The sequence below is a fragment of the Episyrphus balteatus genome, chromosome 1, assembly GCF_945859705.1.
Source record: "Episyrphus balteatus chromosome 1, idEpiBalt1.1, whole genome shotgun sequence".
Lineage (NCBI taxonomy): Eukaryota > Metazoa > Arthropoda > Insecta > Diptera > Syrphidae > Episyrphus > Episyrphus balteatus.
This window is the reverse complement of record NC_079134.1, coordinates 164,635,420-164,659,549: the sequence shown is the minus strand read 5'-3', so window position 1 is coordinate 164,659,549 and position 24,130 is coordinate 164,635,420. Positions and strand designations below refer to the sequence as shown.

At 31.6% G+C, this 24,130-nt stretch overlaps 3 protein-coding genes across 3 annotated transcripts; 1 reads left to right on the top strand and 2 right to left on the bottom strand.

The window, feature by feature from the left end:
* Window positions 1-1,413: 1,413 nt before the first annotated feature.
* LOC129921078 (beta-alanine transporter) lies at window positions 1,414-8,417 on the bottom strand. Its single transcript, XM_056002727.1, has 5 exons — window positions 8,085-8,417; window positions 7,707-8,025; window positions 7,380-7,638; window positions 1,764-2,566; window positions 1,414-1,708 (listed from the first exon to the last, which is right to left on the bottom strand). Exons 1-5 carry the CDS (start codon window positions 8,195-8,197, stop codon window positions 1,442-1,444), a joined length of 1,761 nt encoding a protein of 586 aa, XP_055858702.1. The 5' UTR covers window positions 8,198-8,417; the 3' UTR covers window positions 1,414-1,441.
* Window positions 8,418-12,602: 4,185 nt separating this feature from the next.
* LOC129921091 (lipopolysaccharide-induced tumor necrosis factor-alpha factor homolog) lies at window positions 12,603-13,586 on the bottom strand. The gene is made up of 3 exons (XM_056002748.1): window positions 13,291-13,586; window positions 13,100-13,229; window positions 12,603-12,993 (listed from the first exon to the last, which is right to left on the bottom strand). The coding sequence occupies exons 1-3, from the start codon at window positions 13,484-13,486 to the stop codon at window positions 12,891-12,893; spliced, it is 429 nt and encodes a 142-aa protein (XP_055858723.1). The 5' UTR covers window positions 13,487-13,586; the 3' UTR covers window positions 12,603-12,890.
* A 4,965-nt stretch (window positions 13,587-18,551) lies between these two features.
* On the top strand, window positions 18,552-23,284 carry LOC129921084 (protein lifeguard 1-like). Its single transcript, XM_056002742.1, has 4 exons — window positions 18,552-18,682; window positions 18,926-19,320; window positions 19,396-19,644; window positions 22,395-23,284. The coding sequence occupies exons 2-4, from the start codon at window positions 18,973-18,975 to the stop codon at window positions 22,749-22,751; spliced, it is 954 nt and encodes a 317-aa protein (XP_055858717.1). The 5' UTR covers window positions 18,552-18,682; window positions 18,926-18,972; the 3' UTR covers window positions 22,752-23,284.
* The last annotated feature ends 846 nt before the right edge of the window (window positions 23,285-24,130 follow it).

Below are 24,130 nucleotides of genomic sequence, written 5' to 3'. Positions count from 1 at the left end.
TTAAGCCTGGGTACGCTGTTCGAGTTATATTTTAGCTCCCACACAAATTATCGAAAAATTTCAGCCGAGCTAAAATGGATCCCATATAGATTATCGATAACTTGTATGGGAATTTTAGATGTGCTAAAATTTAGCTCGATCTGCGTACCAGGCCTTACAATTAAAGCCTAGTACGATGCTGATGCGAAACGAAATTTTCAATACAAAATTTCGTAAACGAAATCTTGAACGAAAAATTTCGTTTTGCTTTTCGTTTTTCAGTACGCAGTACGCAGCTATAGCGAAAAATTGGAGAGTTTTCACTCATTTGACACTTACTTTTTACTCATGGTATAAAAAGACAAGGTATGATCATTAGAGCAGCCATCTTACAAAATGGGGTAGTAAGGTTTTGACGTTTAATATTTGGCAAAGTCAAAAGCAACAACAATTTCCAAGACAAATTTGTCTACAACAACAATTTCAATGGGAGCTGTCAAAACCTTAAGTAGCCATTTTTTAAGTTTTGACAGTTCTCGATACTGAGTTTTTTCTAATGATCATACCTTCTCTTTTATACCATGCTTTTTACTGTCCTGTGCATTTTTCTTGACTTCAAGAGCAGTGTTGACGTTTTTTTCACTTTTAATTCATTTATTTCTTGCTTTAAAAATTATTTTCTGTTGATTTTTCTTGATTTTAAATTAATTTTGAATTTTTTTATTTTGACTTTGATAGAATACTCGATGATATTTTTTCGTTAGCATTTTCGTTGTCGACTTTGGAGACTTGAAAATTTTTCGTTTCGCATCAGCAGCGTACTATAGGCTTTAACATGTTCGTTGTAGACTTAAAATTTTTTTAATCGCTTCAGCTGCATACTAGGCTTTATACATTTTTGTGGAAATGGTAAAATAGATAATATTTTCATCATGAGATTAAAAAAAAAAACAATATAGCTTTTACAATCCCTAAAATATTACTGAGTTCAAGATTTAAGTTTTTTGTAGAGATTAAAATTGTAGAGATAAAATTCCCGCTCTGCGTAGAAGCTTTCAATCCTCATAGAATTGGTACAGATACAGAGTATATAGAAACATCAATTAAAGTAAAATGTCAAAAGTCCCCAAAAATCTCATGTATATGCATAAAAAGTAATTCAAGGTTTAGTTTTAAAAATGTTGGTTTTCCAAACGAAGGAAGCTATCAAAAATAAATATATCAGAGACTTATAGATTTAGCAATTCCCTAAAAAAATTATAACACTTTTTTTCTATGAGCAATCATTTAGGAGATATCACAATTTAAAATTGTGTAAAATATGGATTCAAATGTTTTCAAATGACGATTGTTCAAATTTAAGTAATCATCAACTTCGATAAAATCTCCTTAGATTCCATATACAACGAGATTTTTTAAAATATAGAAAAACTCTTCACAACAAGTGTATCAACTTAAAAATCTATCTTCTCGAATTCTTTATTTCATTTTTACAAACACTACAAACATTTCTTCCTGGTCTCACCGAGTCTCTTCGCAAAGGTATAGAATGTCTTCTTGGTGAAGCTTGACAACAAGAAAACATACTCTTTAATGGTACAGTTTCACCTTCTTCCAATGTTTGAGGAAGATTCTTCCCTTTAGTTTCTGGCAGTAATAATGTTGCAAGTCCCCCAACGACCAACAAAGCACCCATCACAATCAAAGGCAGCACAAGCATATGTTCACCCTGAAAAATCGTTAATTAAGCTCTTTTTTTCAAATTAAATATTTTTTTCTCTCACCATATGATTTATAATTGGAATTAAAATTGGTCCAATCATTGCAATTACACCACTAAAGCTCATTCCTAGACCTCGAACAACTGTCGGATACAGCTCGGATGCAAGTAGTGGCAATACAACGTACGAAGAGGAAATCCCCATCTTTCCAATGCAGTATAAAATTATCATTATCAAATGATCCTTGGCGTAAAGGAATGTTGTGATGCATGCAATACCACCTGTTAGCATTGAAAGACATAGAACCCAACGTCTTCCAAAGAAATGAAGTCCCGGCCATAGAATAAGATAAGTTGGTAATTCAACAGCTCCAGCAAGGAAGAAATTCCAAATTTCATCTCCACCTAAGGCCGGAGCATAATAGCTCAGACCCACATACACGCTTGTATTGGTAAACCATATAAATGTTATTATAATTGTTTTCTTTCTGAGGTTTGGCGAACGAAAAAGATCCATTATTCCATGAGATGATCCCTTTTTATGGGCAGTTGTGGATTGCGTTAGCTTTTGTGTCAGTTCAGCTGTATAACCTGTTGGTATTTCCTTACCGTTAACGCGTGCAATTGTCTTGAGAACTTTTGCAGCTTCTTTAGTTTTGCCAAATGCAGCTAACCATCTTGGTGATTCTGGAAGTACAAAGAAACAGGAAAACAAAAGCAAAAGTGGCAAAGATACTGCCAAACTGAGAAATCTCCAATCTCGGACTAGATATACGACTCCAGCTAAAAATGTTAGACCAAATGAATAGGCAATATTTGACACTATTGTACAGAAAACTCTCTTTTCGGGGCCCACAAGTTCAATTGCTAGAAAATAAAAAAAAATAAATTTGTTTGTTTTTTTTTGTCTTCATTTTTAAATTATCTCCATCAGAACTGAATCAAAGGCATTACGTTAAAGTTTATATTGAAATTTAATTAACAAAAATGATTTCGTTCCAAAATGATTCCTTTTTGTACATGATTCCGTTTACCGGTTTTTGCAGATCACACCGAAACAAAATAATCTAAGAGCCCGTCACAGCAGATTAAGGGTGAGAGCGAAAGTCAAAAAAATTTGTACTTTGGAAAGGTTTTTAAATTCTCTCTCTCGAAATTCTTCATTCAGAGCAAAATGTTTCTTTTAGCCGTTAGTTTGTCAACCTGTTACTTCTAATTCCTCTCTAATATTATTAATACAGTAAAATAAGGAGAAAAAAGGGGTAAATCTCGGAATGAATGTTAGTAGAATTTTTTTTTGCTCAATATCTTCCTTTTGCCATTCTATAACATATCTCAAAAGTCTAGAAAAATCGCATGTCCGCTTGTCGCGATTTCAAGGTCAAATCGCGAAATGGAGATTTTCAAAATTAGCAAAAATAGGCTATGGTATTATATACACATATGATACATGATTTCAAGGTATTTTTTAACGTTGATTCCAAAAAATCTAAAATCAAGACAATCTGACGTCTCTGGAAAAAGTTATACCTGTTTTTCATCTGTCAACTCATATTATTATAACAGTTGCAAACTTACTGCCGAAAAACCCTTTAAAGTTATGGTAGATGAACCAAATTTTGCATGAAGATTTTAGAATCCATCATTATTAAAAATCAAAACAATCCATTACAAAAAATATATATACCTACGAAATAATGGCATTTTTTTGATGGAGGGGCAAATTTTAGGATATGCACTAAAGAAGATTCTTGTTCATCTTAGGAATAAGTGCTAATAGGCTATTTTTTTCATTTCAATCTTTGTTTGGATGTTCTTTAGCTACCCTCAAAAATCTAAAAAAATCTCATGTCCGCAAGTCCTAATTTTCTTGGTTTGAAAATAAGGTGCAGATTTTAAAAAAATTGAAAAACTACACTTCAGATATTTGTGTCAGATCAACATGAATAAAGTGCATTACTTTTCAGGGATGGTCAGGTTGACTTGTTTGTGAGTTTTGTTGGAATAAGTGTTAAAAAATACCTTTAAATCATGTCGCTTATGTTGGTATACATATAAAAATTTAAACTTTTCTTATTAATTTTTTAAAATCTGCACCTTATTTTCAAACCAAGAAAATTAGGACTTGCGGACATGAGATTTTTTTAGATTTTTGAGGGTAGTTAAAGAACATCCAAACAAAGATTAAAATGAAAAAATTAGCCTATTAGCACTTATTCCTAAGATGAACAAGAATCTTCTTTAGTGCATATCCTAAAATTTGCCCCTCCATCAAAAAAATGCCATTATTTCGTAGTTATATATATTTTTTGTAATGGATTGTTTTGATTTTTAATAATGATGGATTCTAAAATCTTCATGCAAAATTTGGTTCATCTACCATAACTTTTAAGGGTTTTTCGGCAGTAAGTTTGCAACTGTTATAATAATATGAGTTGACAGATGAAAAACAGGTATAACTTTTTCCAGAGACGTCAGATTGTCTTGATTTTAGATTTTTTGGAATCAACATTAAAAAATACCTTGAAATCATGTATCATATGTGTATATAATACCATAGCCTATTTTTGCTAATTTTGAAAATCTCCATTTCGCGATTTGACCTTGAAATCGCGACAAGCGGACATGAGATTTTTCTAGACTTTTGAGATATGTTATAGAATGGCAAAAGGAAGATATTGAGCAAAAAAAAATTCTACTAACATTCATTCCGAGGTTAAACCCTTATTTGACTGGATTATATAAACTTTTTTAGGACCAGTTGTACAAACGTGGTTCAGCCTCGGATCAGGAATTTAACTCGCCGATTTCGGCGGATTAGCAGTGGATCAACTTTGGTTCAAGGATGGATTTAGCTATCTCAACCTATATTGACCTAGAACCTGTGCTAAAACTCAAAACTACCAGCGAATTCAGAAGATAAAAGTTGCTGAACCACGGATTAAATATTTGTACAACTGGCCCTTAGAGTGCCTATATTCCGTTCAGCATTATAATACTTTTAAATAATATATCATATGGCCAGATTGCATGAACCTACATTTTCTAACATAATAATCCATCCTCTTCTTCCCTACTCTTGCATATTCGGTTTAAGAAAAGCCAATCAAAAAAAAAATAGCACGTATACGCCACCGTGCAAGTGGACAACGTGCATATAAATTGAATACGGCCTAGATGCTGACACGCCCTAATCGAAATTAAAAATAGACTCAATAATTGAAAAAAATAAAATGTTTATCTTCTTGTCGTCAGTGTTAATAAATTAACAGAAAAATAAAATCCTTTTAAATAAGAATCAGAATCAGAAGTTAAGCGACAGTAGCGCCACACCTTATTTATAGCGTTTTTTTTTTGTTCCGGTATCAGTTCTATAAGAAATGAATTACCAAAAAAAAAAATCAAAATCACTTTTTACTTTTTTCAAACTGAGTACCAGTTTTTGCGTTATAATTTTGTATCCCCTTTTGAAAAGTCACTGCTCATTTATAATAACTCAATTTTTGGACATAAAACAGTTTTTAGCCTTTGGCTTTGTGTGAAAAATATCCAACTTTTGGACAGATAAAGCCGTTTCGGACTTATAGAACTGCAGTTGCTCTGAAATTATGTCAAATTTTCTATTTTTAAACTGATTTCACGCTTGCGTTTGACGCTTCGAAGAGAAACTTGATTTCGACATAAGCTTCCCAAAACAAATTAAACGCGAAGTTGACTACTTTGTAGGGGTTATAACACCTTTTGTATACACGAAATCGAGTGTCATTTTCATCAGTGTATAAAATAAAGGACAAACATTATTTTCTCCTAAGTTTTTTTTTTTAGCTTTTTGGTATATCAAAAGGTAATAGAAAAAGCTAATATGAAATTTTAAAAATCAGTGAAATGCGAAGGATGTTTTTTTTGATTGATTGATTTTTTAAAAAATGGTGCTAGTTTGAAAAAAAAATTAATTTTTGACCATAAGATCGTTAAGGTTTGGTATATTTGTGTATGCCTATATCTTTAGAAAGGTCCCAATGAGTGTAGTAAATTATTTTATGGGCAAAGGTTAATACAGGATAAAAATAGCTCCGAAGATAATTATGATTTTGCTAGTGACGCATGAACCACCAAGAGGTTTTTGTAGAAGATTTTGCATTGAGAAACTCTGATAAAGGATTATCACAATTAACACATGGATAACATAACTACAGTTTACGAAGATTTCAAGCGAGTGTATACAGACAAAGAGGAATCCTTAAACCCCATCGTAGCTTAGTATTAACCAAAACTACTGTTTGGGCGTCAGTATTAAGCGATATGTTTAATTAAGACTCATTAAGTTTTAAGTTTCTGGTGCGGATCGCTTAACGGTCAATAATTTTAAGAATTGGTTAAAAGCAAACTCTAACTTGTTAATTTGTTTTTTGTTACCAAAGGAAACTAATATGATTATGCGCACAATGTTCCATTTTGCTTCACTTGTCTGGTAATTTTATTACGTGTATGTTTTCTTCATATCGCATGCAAATCAATGTTTACATTGTTTACCCTTCCTTTATATTATAAAAAAAGTAGTTTAACGTGTTAGGGTATGGTTTATGGGGCGGAACAGAAAACAATGGACATTAATATCAGGAATTTGCTTTGAAAATTAGATAGAAAGATAGACATATTAACCTGCTGTAGCTGAATTTACGATATATTGTTTTCTTAAACTATATTGCATAACAGATATCCGGTATATAACTACTTTTCTACTGACAATAATCATACAGATCATTTGAAAAGAAATATCAGAGAAAGTAAATGAAGGAAAAGCTGCAATGCTTTGGAAAAAAGTACGTATACACCATAGTGAACCGATCTTAAAATAAATTATTTACATTCATTTTTTTTTATAAATCGGCTGAACATCACATCAATATTTTTTTTTATTTTATTAATACAACACAGAAAGACAAAGAAGAGGAAGAACAACAGAAAAACATATAACATAGAACTACGCGGCAACTGGTTTAGACAAAAATACCAGTCAAGTTTTAACATTGGGATTTTTATTATATGGGATTTTTAAAAAACACATCACCCTTGTAAATGGAGGTTAAATATTATGAGACAAAAGATATTTCATCCTGCACCAAGGGCAGAACCAATATCATTTCGTCCAATGAGAGGGCTGTGAACTGTGATGCCTCAACTCACTTAAATTTTCATCAAAAAATTAAAGGAATTTTATATAATGTTAATCACAGAAAGTACTGAACCAAAGTCGCAGCTAAATAATATCAAAAAGTCATTATCCTTGCAGTTAACAGTATTGGGCCATAATCATAGTCATATACAAAACCATGTCAAACTATGGCTGAAGTCTTAAGTAAGATATTACACAGGTAAGACGTATGTATAGGTTTATTACACACAGAATTTAGTTAAGAAGTGAATTTAAATTGTATATTGTTTATTTAACTGTCTTTACACTAAAAATATCACTAAAAACACTTTTAATCATCACCAGGAATAAATTATCTATAGTCATTTTTAAAAGACTCGCAATGCTCAAAAAGTCCATCAGGTAAATTTTTTTTAAAATCACAATACTGACGATATCCTTTCTGTTGGATTTTTTTAAAATTTTCAAATATGTATGTATTGCTCTTTGATTCAGTTCCTTGTATTTATGGAGTTCTATGAATACCTAAAACATAAGGACTTGAAAGTATAGCTGGCACTGTCAATCCCACAATAAATCTCATTCCCAACCATGAATAGTAATCCCAAGCGAAAGCACTTCCAGCACAAGCCAATATCTCAATCATTAAATACAAGTAAAATGAGGGTCGTCTGCCCCAAATATCTTGCAAATATCCAAATATATAATTTCCCACAAGTCCAGCTATTCCAAACACCGATAATCCCAAAGTAATGTAAAAATTGTTTTCACATACAAGATCCCACTATGGAATTGAATAATAGTAGAATATCTCTGAATAAATATTATCCTCGTTAGAATTTATCCGATTACCTCAGATACAACTGTATTGGGATACATCCCAGTGTCATAATGCCAACCATTTCGACAATCAATAACTCTTCCTCCTCGAGGATCACCAATGTCCCAGACTTTATCCAAAGCCAAGTCATAGGGTGTCCTGTATTCCAGATATCTTACAATTTCGCTATAATTTCGAGCATACATCTTACACTCGGAATATTTAAGCGTGTCATCTACTATCTCCACGGGAATGCTGAGATTCTTCACTAATTCGCCGTAATCCTTTGTCCATGGTTCAAGTTCTGGAATACGGCACCAGTGTTCGGGAATAGCAGCTATAAATAGCTGGCTGCGTCAAAAATGTTAAGGTTATTCTCAACAACAACAAAAAAGATGATTATTAAACACCTGTAAGCATGAAACGCGCACGGTATCGCCGCTGGCAGGAGCACAGCACAGATAATAAGCTTTTGATACAATCCAAAGGAACCGACTTCGTTAAGTACGTCATCAAAATCCATACTTCCGATATTTTATTTGTTTTTTAAAGAAAAACAAATCGAAAAAACATTCGGACTGTGATTTCCGTTAAAAGACAATTTCCGATCAATCACTTCCGTTTCCTGGCAAGAATTTTTTGAAAATTTATTCCGAACGGTTTTCTGATTTAAACATTTGAACCGTTGCACGTCTAATACGATACTGACTGTGGATAAATGAAACTACCTCGACACAAGGGTGCCCTCAGCCTCAATAGAAAATATAATATTTAAGCATGCTACACGCTCGCGTATAGCAATGTTGGATAAAGCCATAAGTAAATATGGTTTTCGAATGAGATCAACGCTACTACTTTCACAATAGGTGGTAGAACCTGCGCTAACCTATTCAAACACAAAACAAAATAGCAAACACAAAAATTAGAAAACGGCCACTTCAGATTTTGTAACAAGAAGCATGATGATGAATGTAGTTCAGGTCAGGCGACAACACAACCACGAAAACGACAGCGACGACGACGTTTTGGATTGCGCATTTTGCTGCACTGAACTTCACATTGAGATATTCACGGAACGGAATAAATCAAAGCTGATGACTGGACCTCAATGAAATCGCAGCTTGTTGCAAATGGGACATAATTTCATTAAATGCCGTGTTTAATTAAGCACGCTAACTCATGCGTTATCGTGAGATGGGATGAAATGGGGGTGAAAGATTGAAGTATAAAGAGGACACTCTCTCTCTTTCTCTAGTTAGATATATGTAGGTACTTGGGATGTAAATATTTTCGCTTGCCATTGAATTGAATTGGCAATTTAATTACCAGCCGGGGGCTTCGGCTTATCTATAAGGTACATATCTTGCCTGAGAGAGCATATATTTTGATTGATGCAACTATATGGTTCTTTTTTATTTTTGTTAGCAAATTATGATGGCTAGATAAAAGTGTATAGGTACTTATTCTATATTTAAGTCAATGTCCCTTGTTTATTGGAGGCACGAAACTGAATTGTGTTTTTAATTTAAGCACATGGATGGAAAAAGTGATTTTAAAATGAATCTTTGCTGTTTGGATTTGATGATTTCAATTAAATGGTGGTTAAGAATGATCAATATTAAATTAATTAAAATGGAAAAATGTCTACAAGGGTATGTTAAAAGGGGTATTTTGAGAGATATTTCACTTCTAAGAAATATCCACCCCCTAAGTTTAGGTATACATTAAAATAAAGTTTTCCTTAGTCGTCAAAAATTTCATTTTCAAAAATTGGTATTACTTCAAGAGGTGTTATTTGTTGTTGTTTAACCCTCTGTAGGCACACCTCTCTTTTGTGACGTGATAGGCACACGGGTGCGAATTTGGTTTATACTTTTTCATGTCGCTAGAACTTTTTTCGGTCACAATATTTTATAGAGAATCAAGTATGAAAATGATGTAGAATATTCCGAGGAATTCGAATATTGTATTCACAATTTCGAAAAAAAATATTTTCACCCTTATAAAGAGTCTTTTTTGTGACCACTTTTTTGAAAAATCGTAATTTTTTTAATTTTGTCCTGCAAATTCCCACCCGTGTGCCGACAGAGGGTTAATTTAGGGTTACGCCCGATTTTATGTGACAGCTTGATTTTTGTTGGACAAATGTCACCCTTTTTAGAATTGTCATTAAAATCACTTTATATGAGTAGAATAAGGCAACGTTTTGTCGATTGCAATTTTTATTAACGACTAGTTTTTAAAGCTATTTTCTCTTCGTTTACTTTAATCATTATGCCACTCGCTTTGCCTTTAACTCAACACTAGTTTTCTCGATCTTATGGTTATCTCTGATTCATGGAATGTTTTCTTGCACTTACAACATTGAATTCTCCCGTGTATCTACTAAAAATTCTTTTACTTTCAAATTTAGAGATTTGAAATCAGTTGATAATTTTGCAATTCAAGCTGATGGAACGGAGTTGCCTTGGCATTTATGACAACATTTCGTCAACTCTACTGATAAAGTTGATTATTCGTAATCATTGCTTCTTGAGTTACCTATATGAAAAACATGTTCATATTAAAACGGTGCACCGCGGTGTCAGTCCGCAGCAAAAATTGTATCTGGTTAACCTCTGATGTTCAAAGGTCAATGCAAAATCACTGGGCCAATAAACGGTTTTTCATCTCAAAGCTTGATACAAAACAATCGTCTTGCAAGCTCTGCAATAATCTTCGATCAATCGGTAACGAAAAAATTATGTTTTTCAAAAGTATACCCCGATTCTAATGAATTGAATAAGACATTTATATCGAGAGACCTTCAAGCTGGACTTTGTGTCTAACTATCAATCTATTATGTTAGAATTTGTTTCCCACTCTGCGTTTAAGGTTTTAGAAAACATATTCTTTCAATAAAGTCTGATGCTCTTGGTAAGGATGAGGTGCTTCATTAAAATGATTATGTCACATGTGCTGGGTGTATTCTTATACATTTACTAAATTTTTTCATTGCTTTCTCATCATTACCTGAAAGCTGGAAAATAGCTAAAGTTATCCCTGTAGCCAAAACTAGTTCGTGTGCACTGATTTTTGTCCTATAAGTATTTTTTCATGCCAATTAAAGATCTTTAAAAAAATTCTAGCATCACAAATATCAAGTCATCTTAAAAGGTTCAATTTATTATCTACCTTTCAGTCTGCTTTTTGTGAAAGTAATAGCTCCCAAACATGTGTGATCAAAGTCCTCGATGAGGTTAGAATTGAACTAACAATCTTACTGTTCTTTGTTTGCTTGATTTCTCAAAGGCTTTTGATAGAGTAAACAATGAATTACTTTGCAAGAAACTTATGTTCTATTTTGGCTTTTATTATAGCGCCTTGTTTGATGTTGTTTGTGCAATTGCTGCCAAAAAGTAAGGATAGCCCATAAACAATCTTAGTCTTTAAACTTAAACATAGGTGTACCCCAAATACAAATGCTGTTCAATCGTTCGTCAACATTTTATTTGCAGATGATGTACAAATGCAAATACCTATCCCATCCGCTAGAGGCAATATCCCAATAATCCTTAAACAATGCGGTATCACTCTAAATCCGTATAAGTCTCAACTTATCGCAAAATAAAAACTGCACATTGATTAGGGCGTTCGTTATTTAGGTTTTTTTTCGGGAATCAAGTTCCTAAGTGGAAAAACTGTTTCTAAATAATAAAAAAAAAATCCATTAATTTTTTCAGATTTTTATTTTGACGCTAGATGGCGCCCCAAGAGGGTTAAAGTTTTTTCTCATTTGAAATAGGTATATGTTGACTTATTAGGCCATTTTTTTTAGATACAGCCTAAATGTAAAAATTTTTGATGAGGTTCTATTCTATATTAAACACCCTTGTAATAAAAGTATAAACTATTTTTCTAGGACTAGGGGACATGTACTATGTCTTTTTTGGGTTTATTAGACCAAGCATGTTTTATTATAACAAGCATATGAGTAGCATGAAAAATAAAATAAAACCTAAAAAAAGACATGCATGTCCTGACCCCTTGTCTTAGAAAAATGGTTTATACCTTGAAAAGGGTGTTTAATATTGAAAAGGGTGTTTAATATTGAAAAGGGTGTTTAATATAGAATAGAACCTCATCAAAAATTTTTACATTTAGGCTATATCTAAAAAAATGGCCTAATAAGTCAACATATACCTATTTCAAATGAGAAAAAACTTTAACCCTCTTGGGGCGCCATCTAGCGTCAAAATAAAAATCTGAAAAAATTAGGGAATTTTTTTTTCTTTAGAAACAGTTTTTGCACTTAGGAATTTGATTCAAAAATAACGAAGGCCCTAATATTGATACCTTGTGTAAAATAATTTGGAAGTATTGCAACTATCGATAGTTTTGTGAAGTATCGATATACTCGATATTTTTTTTGTTATCGATAGACTGTCGAAGTTTAACCAACACTAAATTAACAGTTAAATTAATTTTTAATGGAAAACATGCAATGTATTTGTCCAAAAGAGAACAAAAACAGCGAAAAAAACGATAAACAATGTAAAAAATTTTGATTTTTTTTAATTTTTTCAAAAAAAATCACTAAACTTTCAAATAAATTGTTCAAAATAGTTTATAATGTCTTTCTACTGGTAGCAAATAACGTTTGAGCAGAATTATTAGCAATATAAATATTGTTTTTGGTTGAAAAATGACTAAAAACAGTGGGAAACTCTCAAAATAATTGAAAAAACCTTCAAAAAAAATTTTGTTCGAAGTCGTACCGATAAATCGAAAAACTAATGATGCCAATGGATTTCTCGGGTCCGAAATAGGGTGAAACAGTTATTTGCGCGCCAGTCAAGAATTTCGACTTGCACAGTGTAATAATTCTACTTTTCCCTTATCACCGTTTGTGAATAGAAAAAATACATAAATGTTCAATATTTCACTTTTTTATTAATTACAACACAATACATTTTATGTTTAATAATTGATTCTTTAAAGAAATAGCTAAAGAATCAAAAGAAAGCTTTGGCTATCTTATACAAAATTTACTCACAAGATACATTATATGGACTGAACTTGAATTCATTCATAACATTTATAACTTTAAATAGATAGGTAATTGATTTATCGATATAGTATTTATTAATTCACTTAAGACTTAATTAAACTATTTGGCAAATAAAAATTAAATCCCTAGTTTTGTCTTCACTTCTCAATAATTGGTGGTAGCTCCTTTATTTTTTATACATTCCAATATAAGCATTGCAATTGCTGCAATAATGGTTTGTATTTCGACAAGTGTCCATACAGTAGGGCAGGCATGCACAACAACAAAACCTGTTGAATATAAAGAATTTCATGAAAAAAAAAAACAAAAAAATCAATAAAATGGAGCAGCAATTTTCATTGATAAATAAAAATAAACTCAAAAATACCAACATACCCTAAAAAACACAGAATGCCTGCGAATATATGGGTCTTTATTGATGATTCATTTCGAACTTTAGTCTTTTGCTGTTGATGACAACTCGGACAAACAAGAACACATGGACGAGGTCCTAATGGATGTAGGGCTACAATGGCAAGCATGTTAGATATAGTAAAAAAAAAAAGTTTACTGAAAAAAAAACTCACTTTGGACCAAAATAATTGGTGGTTGTTGCTGTTGTTGTGGTTGTTGTGTATGAATAGGTGGCTGGATAAATGCTGTCGATGGAGCTGTCGGAGCTGTTGGATATGGATGTTGGTTAATTGTTTGTTCATAAGATGGTGGGGCATCAACTAAGTTGGCTTGTTTGTTGTTTATTTGTGGATACATTTTCTTCCCCATAATTAAATAAAAACTTTTTTTAATTTATTGAATATTATCTTTATAAAATGACAATTGAAAAAAAAAATAGTGTGAGATGTTTATGTCCTGTGCAAATGAAGCTTATTGCGAAACTAAACTTTTTGGCAACAAGAAAAAAGAGATAGGGCATTGAGCTTTTAAGGATAAACAGAAAAGATAAGAAGATTGATACTAAGCGAGAGCAAAAAGTTTCTATTTTTATAGAGGTGCCTAATTGCTGGTTTATCAATAATTTTGATGTTTTCTACATCTTTTGCATTTTTTTATTTTTTATATTAATCATTTTGTATTAATTTACTAAATTATTAAGATACTAAAAAATAAATATTCAATTTTAAAATCAAATCAAATAAAAATCCCTAAGGAAGCCGGAAAGAAAGCGGCGAAACGTAGGGTAATTTAAATTAATGTTTTATTAATTGCACCCAAGATCATTAAATCTCAAAACAAATTATAAAAGTTTAATCATATGAGCAAATAACGTCACACAACAAAAATATCATTTTGGATGCTTCTGTTTTGCTTGCTCTGTTTTAAGTTGCAGCACAAGATCACCAAAATAAAAAAAAAAAAAAATAATAAAATTTATTTCAATGCTTCGGTTTAGTTCATGAATTTGATTTGCTTTTGTTAAATCTTAAAAAAATAAATTAGATAGATGTAAAAAACACTGTTCCTTACTATATTCTGCCATTCCGAACAAATTAAAATTCACTAGCTTAAAATGTTTACTTTATGTTACTTGAAAATGATTTATTTTCTGAAAAACTAGAACGAAATAATCTACCTATAGTGAGTGCATTAATGTGCATCGCCAATGCATAAGCTGCATTCTTTGTATTGAGAAAAAGGAGCAAAAAACACATACATGCAAACCAAACCATGATTCCTGATAATTTATATATTATACATACCTTAAACAGGATTACAGGTAGCTGTTTACTTTTCTCTTTTTTCTATATCCTTATTTCTAGATCATTATGCTATGAGTTCATAGTCCGGTCGTTAAAATAATTAATTCGTCGCACTATAGAAAATTTTACTTTTATCTCAAAAATGTGATTCATATCAACTTATAATATAACCATGGCAATTTTGCCAGGATGCAGGTTTCTGTCGTACCTTTAGAAGTTTGGTAAAATAATAAGAAATTTCTCTGAAACAGCCACATCGATTTTTGACCATAAAAATCTAAACAAAAGCAAAACAAAAACTCTTGATGAGTTGTCTCGATGATACTTGAAAAAATATAATAATATCGATTATCGATCGTCTACTCATGCTCTTCTTCCCGAGTAGATACGATTTGTATTTATTTCGTTACCACCTCCCAAAGGAACAAGGCTAATTAAAAAAAAAAAAAAAAAACAGTGTTGATCGACATGGACGCAGCTTAAGCTGGGTTCACACTAGGTTGATCAACACGTTCAACATACGTTCCAAATCAACATAAAGAACAGTTAAAACCCTTCCAAACTAGGTCAATTAATAGTTGTGTTTTTTATTACAACCGGTCTTAACCGGACAAAAAAAAACGCCTCGGGGCTTAGCCTGAAATCTGGGCAGCAATGTACATTAAATGTTAGGAAAACAGCAGACACAACAAAAAAGTTGTCATTTTTTCGCTTTCGGGTTTTTCTTGTAATTTTCATGTATGTATTACAAAGAGATACAATACAGATTTAAAACTGTTCAAAAAGTTAAGCCCAGAGAAATCTCCGAGCTAAACAACTAAGCCCATAAGCATAAGGGGCGAAGGTGTTGTTGCATTTAGGCCTTGTGTGAATTGTTATATTATAGTTAACACCGGGTAAAATTTTTGACACTATTGAGGTGAACAAAAAAATTTCAGATGTATGGCTTATTGTTAAATATTTTTCTCTGTCTCTTTTCTGCCATGAAACTCCTTTTTAATAAAAAAAAAAAAAAAAAAAAACAAAACGGTCTGCAAAAAAAATTTAACTCAAATTTAACCGTCCCAGAGCCTTTTTTTTAACAGCTAAAAATTTTGTATTCACCTCAATAGTGTCAAAAATTTTACACGGTGTTAACTATTTAACGCAATTCACACACGGCCTTAACATGAAAATTGCTTAGCCCCGACTGCGTTTTTTTTTTGTCCACTTAGGCCGTGTGTGATAAATTCACCCAAAATCATTTTTAGTACACCACAATAGAGAGCTGAATTGTTTCACTTTTCAGGTTTTGGAGTGGTTTTATACCTATAAAACTTGTGTTTTACGAACAAGTCAGCTGAGCAGAAATGTATGGTAAAACTTGATTTTTGGTGCAGGTTTTGGAATTTTTTTGGGGCAAAAACCGCGTTTTGAATTTGAAAATTCAAGAAAAAAACATCAGAAAATAAGTTTCAAACAAAAACAAAAAAAATTAAATTTCGTCAGACGAATGCAAAGCTTTCATTAATGCAAATGACAAATGTCAGGTGTTCATAAATGAATCATTTATTTGCAAAACATGATAAGTCCATGATTTTTAATTTTTCAGGAGAAGAAAAAAACGTTCTATTTTCTTTTGATCTGTGTAGCAAAATTTATAAAAAATATATTCTGTAGAACTCTTGCCTAGCTACAAAATACCGTTTCGTTTTTAATTTTTGGAGCGATAGTTCAAATAATAAAAAATAAAAACGCTTTTGGACTTATCATACTTTGAAAATAAACGGATGTGGAATTAGTTTTAAAATGGATATACAATTTTGCTTTTAGCCCCAGTCTATCAAACAATTGTATTAGAGATTAAAATACAATGTCCGGACTACTTATTTAACCTTAAAGTAGCTTAAAAATTAAGATTTTCAATCATTAGTCGAATATAGCATTTACACAAAAAGAAGCTGTTGTTTATTTTCAAAAGATGATAAGTCCGGGACTTATTCTGTTTTTGATACTAAAAAAATACTTCGCGTATCTGTAAAATCGGATATAGATGGAGTAGATACTTCATATTTTGAAGACAGACGTGGTTATCCCTGGAGTACAAATTTAGTCAAAAAAACGAATTTTGAAAAAAAGTGGACTTATCATGTTTTGAAAATAAATGATTCAAATGTAAAACGCAAATATTTGCAGCGCAAATGTGCAAATGAAAAAATTCCCATGCGCAATGAATTTTAACTTGAAGAAAGAAGTAACATGACGTAAAAAATGATACAGCTTTCCTTTATTTCTCAATTCTATCAAAATTTTGAATATAAATTCAAAATTCAAGTCAAAATAACAAAAATAGCCGCGAATTTCTTGCATATAATAAATTTGTAAACATTTGGAGAAATGTTAAAAAAAAAGATTTTTTTCTTAAAGGATAGAATTGGTTTATTTTGAAGAAGAGGCTGAATTGAAACTTCAAACTTTTGACAAAAGACCCAAATCAGAAAAAGTGTTCACAAATTCAAAGTAAAATACCTGCGCAAATAGTTTTTCTGACACTAGTCTGATTGCAAATGACTGCGTGCCATGCAAATATGAAAGCACCCAATTTTTGTATGAAACAAATTAATTTCTCTTCAGCTGCGTACAAGGCTTTAAAAGCTGAAACACAATCACGCTTTGCCGTCGATTTTGACAACTGCGAAAAGTTCAACTATAGGAAACCTGTGTATCCTCACACAATGACGCTTTTCTTACGTACGCTTTTTTTGACAAACGTAAGGAACCGTAAGAAAGCGAGCAAAAGTTCAACCAGACTGAACTTTTGCTCGCTTTCTGACATTTAACAGACATAGTTACAGTCACCCACATTATTATTGCGCCAAATGTGAATAAAAAAAATAAATTATTGCAATACTATGTGTGTTTTTTAATTTCTCTATATAGATTTTGCACAAAAAAACGACATCGAGATATTTTAAATCAAAACAATTTACGTATTAAAAACAAAAAAAATTTAATGATGTTTTAGACTGAGTTTTATTGTTAAAAACAATATATTTTGATTGGTTTTGTTTTTATAACTATAGGATTAAAGAATAAACAAATTTCTATGCATTTTTTAAACACATTAATATCCTTTTTCATTTTTCCACAATTAAATCAAGATAAAGACTTGGCCCAATAATAGGTCTGTTTGGGTTCTTTTTGAACAAAAATATGAAACCTGTCAAATTTTGCGAAGTGGGGATGAAATCCTCTCAGAGAAAAAAAAATTGAGCAAAAGTACCCAAACACTTTTAGACAAAATTTTCTGCTTTTTTTTAACAACAAATGTAAACAACAACACCAATTGAAAAAAATAAATAAAGGAACAAAAAATTTAAAACAACTTTGTATTATTTTTGAAACACTTTTTTATTATTTATTTTTATAAAAACACTTATTTATTTTTGATTATTACACCACTAAAACGCGATAAATAAAAATAAAAACAAAACACAAAGCCACACTGCCATATTTGTAGTTTGTTTTTTTGTGCTACAAGACCAAATAAGAAAGAAAGAGAAAGCACTACCTTTTGACAGATTTCAGATTTTTGTCCGAAGAAATTTTTGGGGCAGAAATTCGCACGAAGGGGAAATTTTTTTCTCTCTTGCGGCCATCTTTTTTGTGAAAAAATGCACAATTTCAAAGTACCCAAACAGGAATTGGGCTGGAAATGTTGAAAAAAGTTGAAATATGTCTGTTTTAGGCAGTACCCAAACAGACCTAATTTTGTGAGTGACTGTGTTTTTTTTATTTGACAGCAGATTTTATGTTGCAATCAGCTGTTCAAAGTCAAAGTGACAGAAGCGCGCTTTGAGGATTTCTCAACGTAACGCAACGAAGCGACGCCCTGAAGCGTGATTGTGTTTCAGCTTTAAAAAATAAAACGTGCGCCCTAAAGGCTTGGCCACACCGGAGGGTACGCGGTAGAGGTACAGGTAACGGTACGGGTATTTGTATGGAAAAGATTCCAAACTGACACATCAACGTTCGGGTGTGGAATTTTTTTAATACAAATATCGTTGCCGCTACCCTTACCGCTACCGCGTACCCTCCGGTGTGGCCAAGCCTTAAGGCCGTGTGCCACGGCCTATTTTGTGGCACCCTATACTTTCACATGGAAACACGCCTGGAAAACCACTGGAAACTTTTCCATTATTATTATCTGTCAAATAAAAATTTATCTGCACTTCAGCATATTTTTTTTTCCTTCGAATTGAAAAAAATTTCAACAAAAAATGTAAATGGGTGAAAATCATTAGCAAAAGTGTATTAATATATAGAAAAATCAATTTTAAAAAAATAATATAAACCTTTATTATTTATTACATTTTTATTCTATTTTCGTTTGTGTATAACAAAAAAAAAAAAAAGAAGAAAAACATTAGTGCCTTTATTAGATTAAAAAAACAAAAAAAACTTCCCCCAAAAATTTATTTGTAGAATTTTGTTGTTTTCATTTTTTCTTTCTCTTCTGTCTCAGACACTTCTACACTTCCAATACGTAATTAAAAAATACAAAAAAAAAATATGGATTCCGATCCAATGAGCCCCAAAAACCAACCACACCAAATTGGCTTTCAAGGTGGTAACCAGGGACCATCAGGTGCTCCTGCAACTGAAAATCAACCAATACAAGGGTATCCCCCTGCAGTACCGGTTTTCGGCTTTGTCGAACCACCTCGTCCATCCAACAATTATGGTGGTCCTGATGGTATCTATCCAGCACCATCCGGTGGATTTGATCCACAAGGAACTTCCGTCGGTGGCAATTACAATAAATTAGTCGATCCTGAATCTCAAAAATTGAAAAACTTTTCATTTACTGACCAAAGCATTCGTAGAGCATTCATTCGTAAAGTTTATAGCATACTTATGGTGAGTCATTGATGCTGGACGCGGAGGAGGAGTTTTATATTTATTTCTTTTGGTTCTTCTCTTTTATTTTTTTAGTGTCAATTATTGGTAACTTTTGGTGTGGTTGCATTATTTGTATTTCACATGCCAACACAAGAATGGGCAACACAAAATCGTTGGCTTCTATATGGAACTATGATTACAATCTTAGTTAGTACCTTGTTAATGGGTTGCTTTGAAGAGTTTCTGCGTAAGACACCATCGAATTTTATGTTTTTGGGATTCTTTACTGTATGTCAGTCAATACTTGTGGGCTATGTTTGTACTATTTATGATCCTGAAACGGTAAGTTTGTTGTTTATAAAAAAATATATATATTTCTTATAAAATTGTAGTTATTAATTTGTTTATGTAAGATTAGATACAGACATCAGAAATCTTCTTTCTGCAAGAACAAATACATACAAACAAATAATCTGGTTTCTTGGAAACTCGGATATACAAAAAATCCCCTATCTTAAGCCACGTTTTAAATCTAATGAGTTTTGACCCCTATTCGGAATGATGAAGAGAAAGAAGAGGAGAGAGTGTTGAAGCATTTCATTATTTGTCTTTTTAATTTGAATTTTATAGCTTTGAGTTTAACTGGAATTTCTTGAATACGGCCATTCCATTTGCATTTTCACGCTTATTATAAAGTTTATATCGGTGAAGAAGCAATCTTTTTTCTTAAAACTTGGTAGGTCTTAAGGGCTTATGATAAAGTTGAAGTTCTAGAAGTTTCAAGAAAAACTAGTTCAAAATAGCTAAATTATTAACAGACAAAGACGCGTACAAGTCTTCTCTGTTACCTACGGCTTTATCTGTGAATAATTGGGCTACGTTTAATTAGTTTTTCGTGAAACTTCTAGAACATGAAGACCTTACAAGTTTCAAGAAAAAGGATTGTTTCTTAAACGAAATAAACTGGAAACAAGGTCAATATGTCTTCTCCGTTACTTTGGAATGGCCGTATAGCTTTAAATCGGCGGTTCAAAAGAAAAACTCACTAACTAACAATATCTACATTTCGTCAGTCTCATAAGGAAACCTCGTAACTCCTAAATTAAAAATTTTACTGGAGAAACGAAAGAGTAGAGGCACAACGACAACAGAGTAGTTAAGGAGTAACGTGCTTAAGGAGTAACGTGCTTTTAGGGTTTTCGGAATGACTTAAAATTTTCTGGGTTGCTCCGCTGTCACATTTTTTTTTCTTCAAAAAATGGCATTCAAAAGTCATTTTTGAAAAAGAGGTGGAGTTTCAAGATTTCCTTATCAGGCCTACGATTTGGATATATATATGTACATTGCATGTAATTAAGCATTGAGATTATGGTTTCTTCTTAATTTTTTAGCAAAAACCATTGAATTAAGTTGATTTTAAGAGAAATGAACTTAGTGAGTTTTTCCTCTTAAGAGATTTGAAACATCTTGTGGTTAATGAAAAACACTGTTTGATATCTTATAAGATAATATAAAAATACCATCTCCCAAAAAAATTGAACACGACCGACTCAGTTGGTATTGCCATGTTCAAAGGAGAGATCCTGAGAACCCCGTCAAAAAAGCAATATCATATAACGTTCCAACACGAAATAAAAAGAAAGGTAGGCCTAAAAACTCCTGGTACAAGCAAATGCAAAAACACCAGCATTCAGTTGGCCTCAGAAACGGAACAATACAAAACCGGGAGGCTTGCCGCCGATTTCTGAGGTCCCCTCGACACCGAGATCATAACAGCGCCGAGAAAAAGGAAGAAGAAGAAGATATCTTATAAGATAATATTTACTTTTGAACAAAAATATATTAAATTTATATGCTTTTTATCCGGAATTCATAATTGGCTAACTTTCAGTGTCGTCAAATAAATTAGAAACAATGTCAAGGCACATTTGGCTTTTGGTCAAAGGTACAAGCATTGGGCAAAAAATTAGCTTTCTTGGATAAAAGGAAAGTTAACAATATCATCTGATGAAAAAGTTTATATTTAATACAAGCACATTCCTCCAATTCCTGGTATAACGGGGAGAATATAACGATTTGGGGAAAATTTATTGGCGGAGTTGATCAAATCAAGAAAAGGTTTTATTAAAAAGTCAGACAAACAAGAAAGAGAACAATAAAACATAAGTAAAAATCATTTTAATCGTTTAATCCTCTTCTTCTTAATAACTAATATTTTGACGATTTTCTGGTCAATTCATTTCTTAGGAAGCGCCAGCCTTTAATAAAAAAAAAGAAACATCAAAATCAGTTTACCAGTGGAAAGTTTTTTAAGTAACAAACATTATATCTTTGGGATGATAAAAACTGTTGGATCATGGGAAGAAATTACAATAGAGGACAGAAGGTACATACATTTTCAAAATACACCCAAATATAAAAGACACGACTTGCTGACACGTACATACATCCTGGTACTGGTTTAAAGATTTTTTTATACCATAATATAGAACAGACTAACTCTATAAGCTTTTTTCATATTCTCTATTATCGCAATGTAAATTTTGATCAAAATCTAAATCATTTTATATAGTGACTATAAAATAATGATGTACTTAATGAGTTTTTCCTCTAAAAAGAAGTTAATTGTTTGCACTTTAGTGATTTTTCAATGATTCTAATTCCCGATAGAGCGATATTTTTATTCAGTGATAAAGAAGAGGATATATTACCATTTCCATAAAAAACTCAATTTTTTTTAATTTTGTAGTTAGTGAGTTTTTCCTTTGAGCCGACGATATCATATCGTCCTGGAACAAAGCCAATCTGCATTTTTGGACAATTTCAGTTCAATGTGTCATTTAACTTGTTATCGGTCCCTCTATTCACTACATCGACCCCAATACTCCATCTGTTAACTAGCAGCCTAAACTATTTAAGTCCATTGCACGAGTTTTCATAAGCTTCCATGTCTTTCCAAAACTTTAAAGCCGTTTTTCTCAAAACTACAACTTTGCAGATTCGTGGTTTTGGCTTTGTGCCCACGATATCATATCTTTTTTTTATCTTTTTTTTATGAAATGATATTAATTAATTTTCTTTTCTTTTTCTAGGTAATATTGGCCGTAGGAGTAACAACAGTACTCTGCCTTGGATTAACCTTATTTGCCTTACAATCGAAATACGATTTTACCACCTGTGGTGGTATACTGCTTACAGCCTTGCTACTTCTCCTAATAGTCGGCTTGGTATCAGTATTCTTCCCAGATAAAAGATTGAAAATTGTATACTCGGCATTCGGTGCAATGTTATTTTCGTTCTATTTAATTTACGACACCCAATTGATGTTGGGTGGAGAGCATAAATATGCAATCAGTCCAGAGGATTATATATTTGCCGCAATTAATATTTACTTAGATATTATTAATCTATTCTTGTATATTTTGAGAATTGTTGGATCAAAGAAGTAATAAGTGATTGTCAAAAATATTTGTATTTATGTTTTATGTGGTGTTTTTTTTTTGTTGATGTAGCTTAATCCATTTTTTTTTTAAACAGTTTTTATTATATTTTTTCTTATCGTCTGTGTTGATGTTGTATTGTGATATGGTGTAATAGAAAAATAAATAAATAAATTGATATTAAATTGAGTACAATTTGTATAAAAAAATAAAAACCGAATTTTTGTAATCTCAAATTATAATATTATATATTTTTTCATAACTAAATTCTTTGTGCATAGATGTTAATAACCACATTTGTAAAAATAATAATTGTATTTATTTAAATTTTATTTATTTAATGTTTATAATCTATTACGGAAATCGATGATTATTATGTTGGAAACATTATTATTGTCTACAGCTACATCAACATAATTACACATTACCGCCTCAATATTTTAATCGAATAACAACAGCTTTTTTGCCAACGAATTTCTCAATAAATTGACATTATTTTATTTAAATAACTTACTATGGTACATAAAATAAATTTCAGAATACATATTTTTTAATGTATACAAAAAATGTTTTGTTTTTTTTTTGAATTTTCAGAAGTGAAACCTTAAAAAATAATTTTTCTTTAAAAAAAAATGAAAAAAAATCTACATATTTTGTATTCTATCACCTTTAAATCCATGTATTTTATATGACAACCTATAACAAATTTTATATCATCTGAAAGCTTATTACACCTTTTTTTTTGACATATCAACCATATTTCTACCATGCCAACAAAAAAAGTAAGAATTTTTTAAAGCCAACTATGTCGAAATTACAAGCTGAGATTACGCTACTTCCTACACTAGTGACTGGTCATCGACAACAGATCTCCACAGGTGTTTTGAGGTATTTTTCAAGTTTTCAATTAAGGAATGTGTAACTTATAGAGCACTTACCGTTATGTCTGATTTATCAAATAAAAGGCAATATTAACAGCATGCGTATCAAAGTAAAATAAAATATTTTTGTGCTCTAGATCAAAAGATATACCTAACGTGTTTTAAAAAAGAACATTTATTTTTACCGTTATCTCAGGATATTGAATATGAAATTAATTTAAATTTTGCACAATTATAGTTTATTTAATTACCTATCTACAGTATAAATTTCTTATCTACCTATTAAAACAAAAAAGTTATAGTCAATTGATTTTTCCTGTCGCTTTTTCCTCCACTAAACACTCCAAAACTTGTCGTTGGCTCTGACTTTTACTGGCTGAATACAATGGTGCAATTGTACTTGTAGCTTGTAGTACTGTCAAACAAAATTTTACTGAGGGAAAACCCCTACAAAAGTTGGCGGCATCTGAGCAAAAAGTTGAGAATTCTTCAACTTGCGCTACAAGT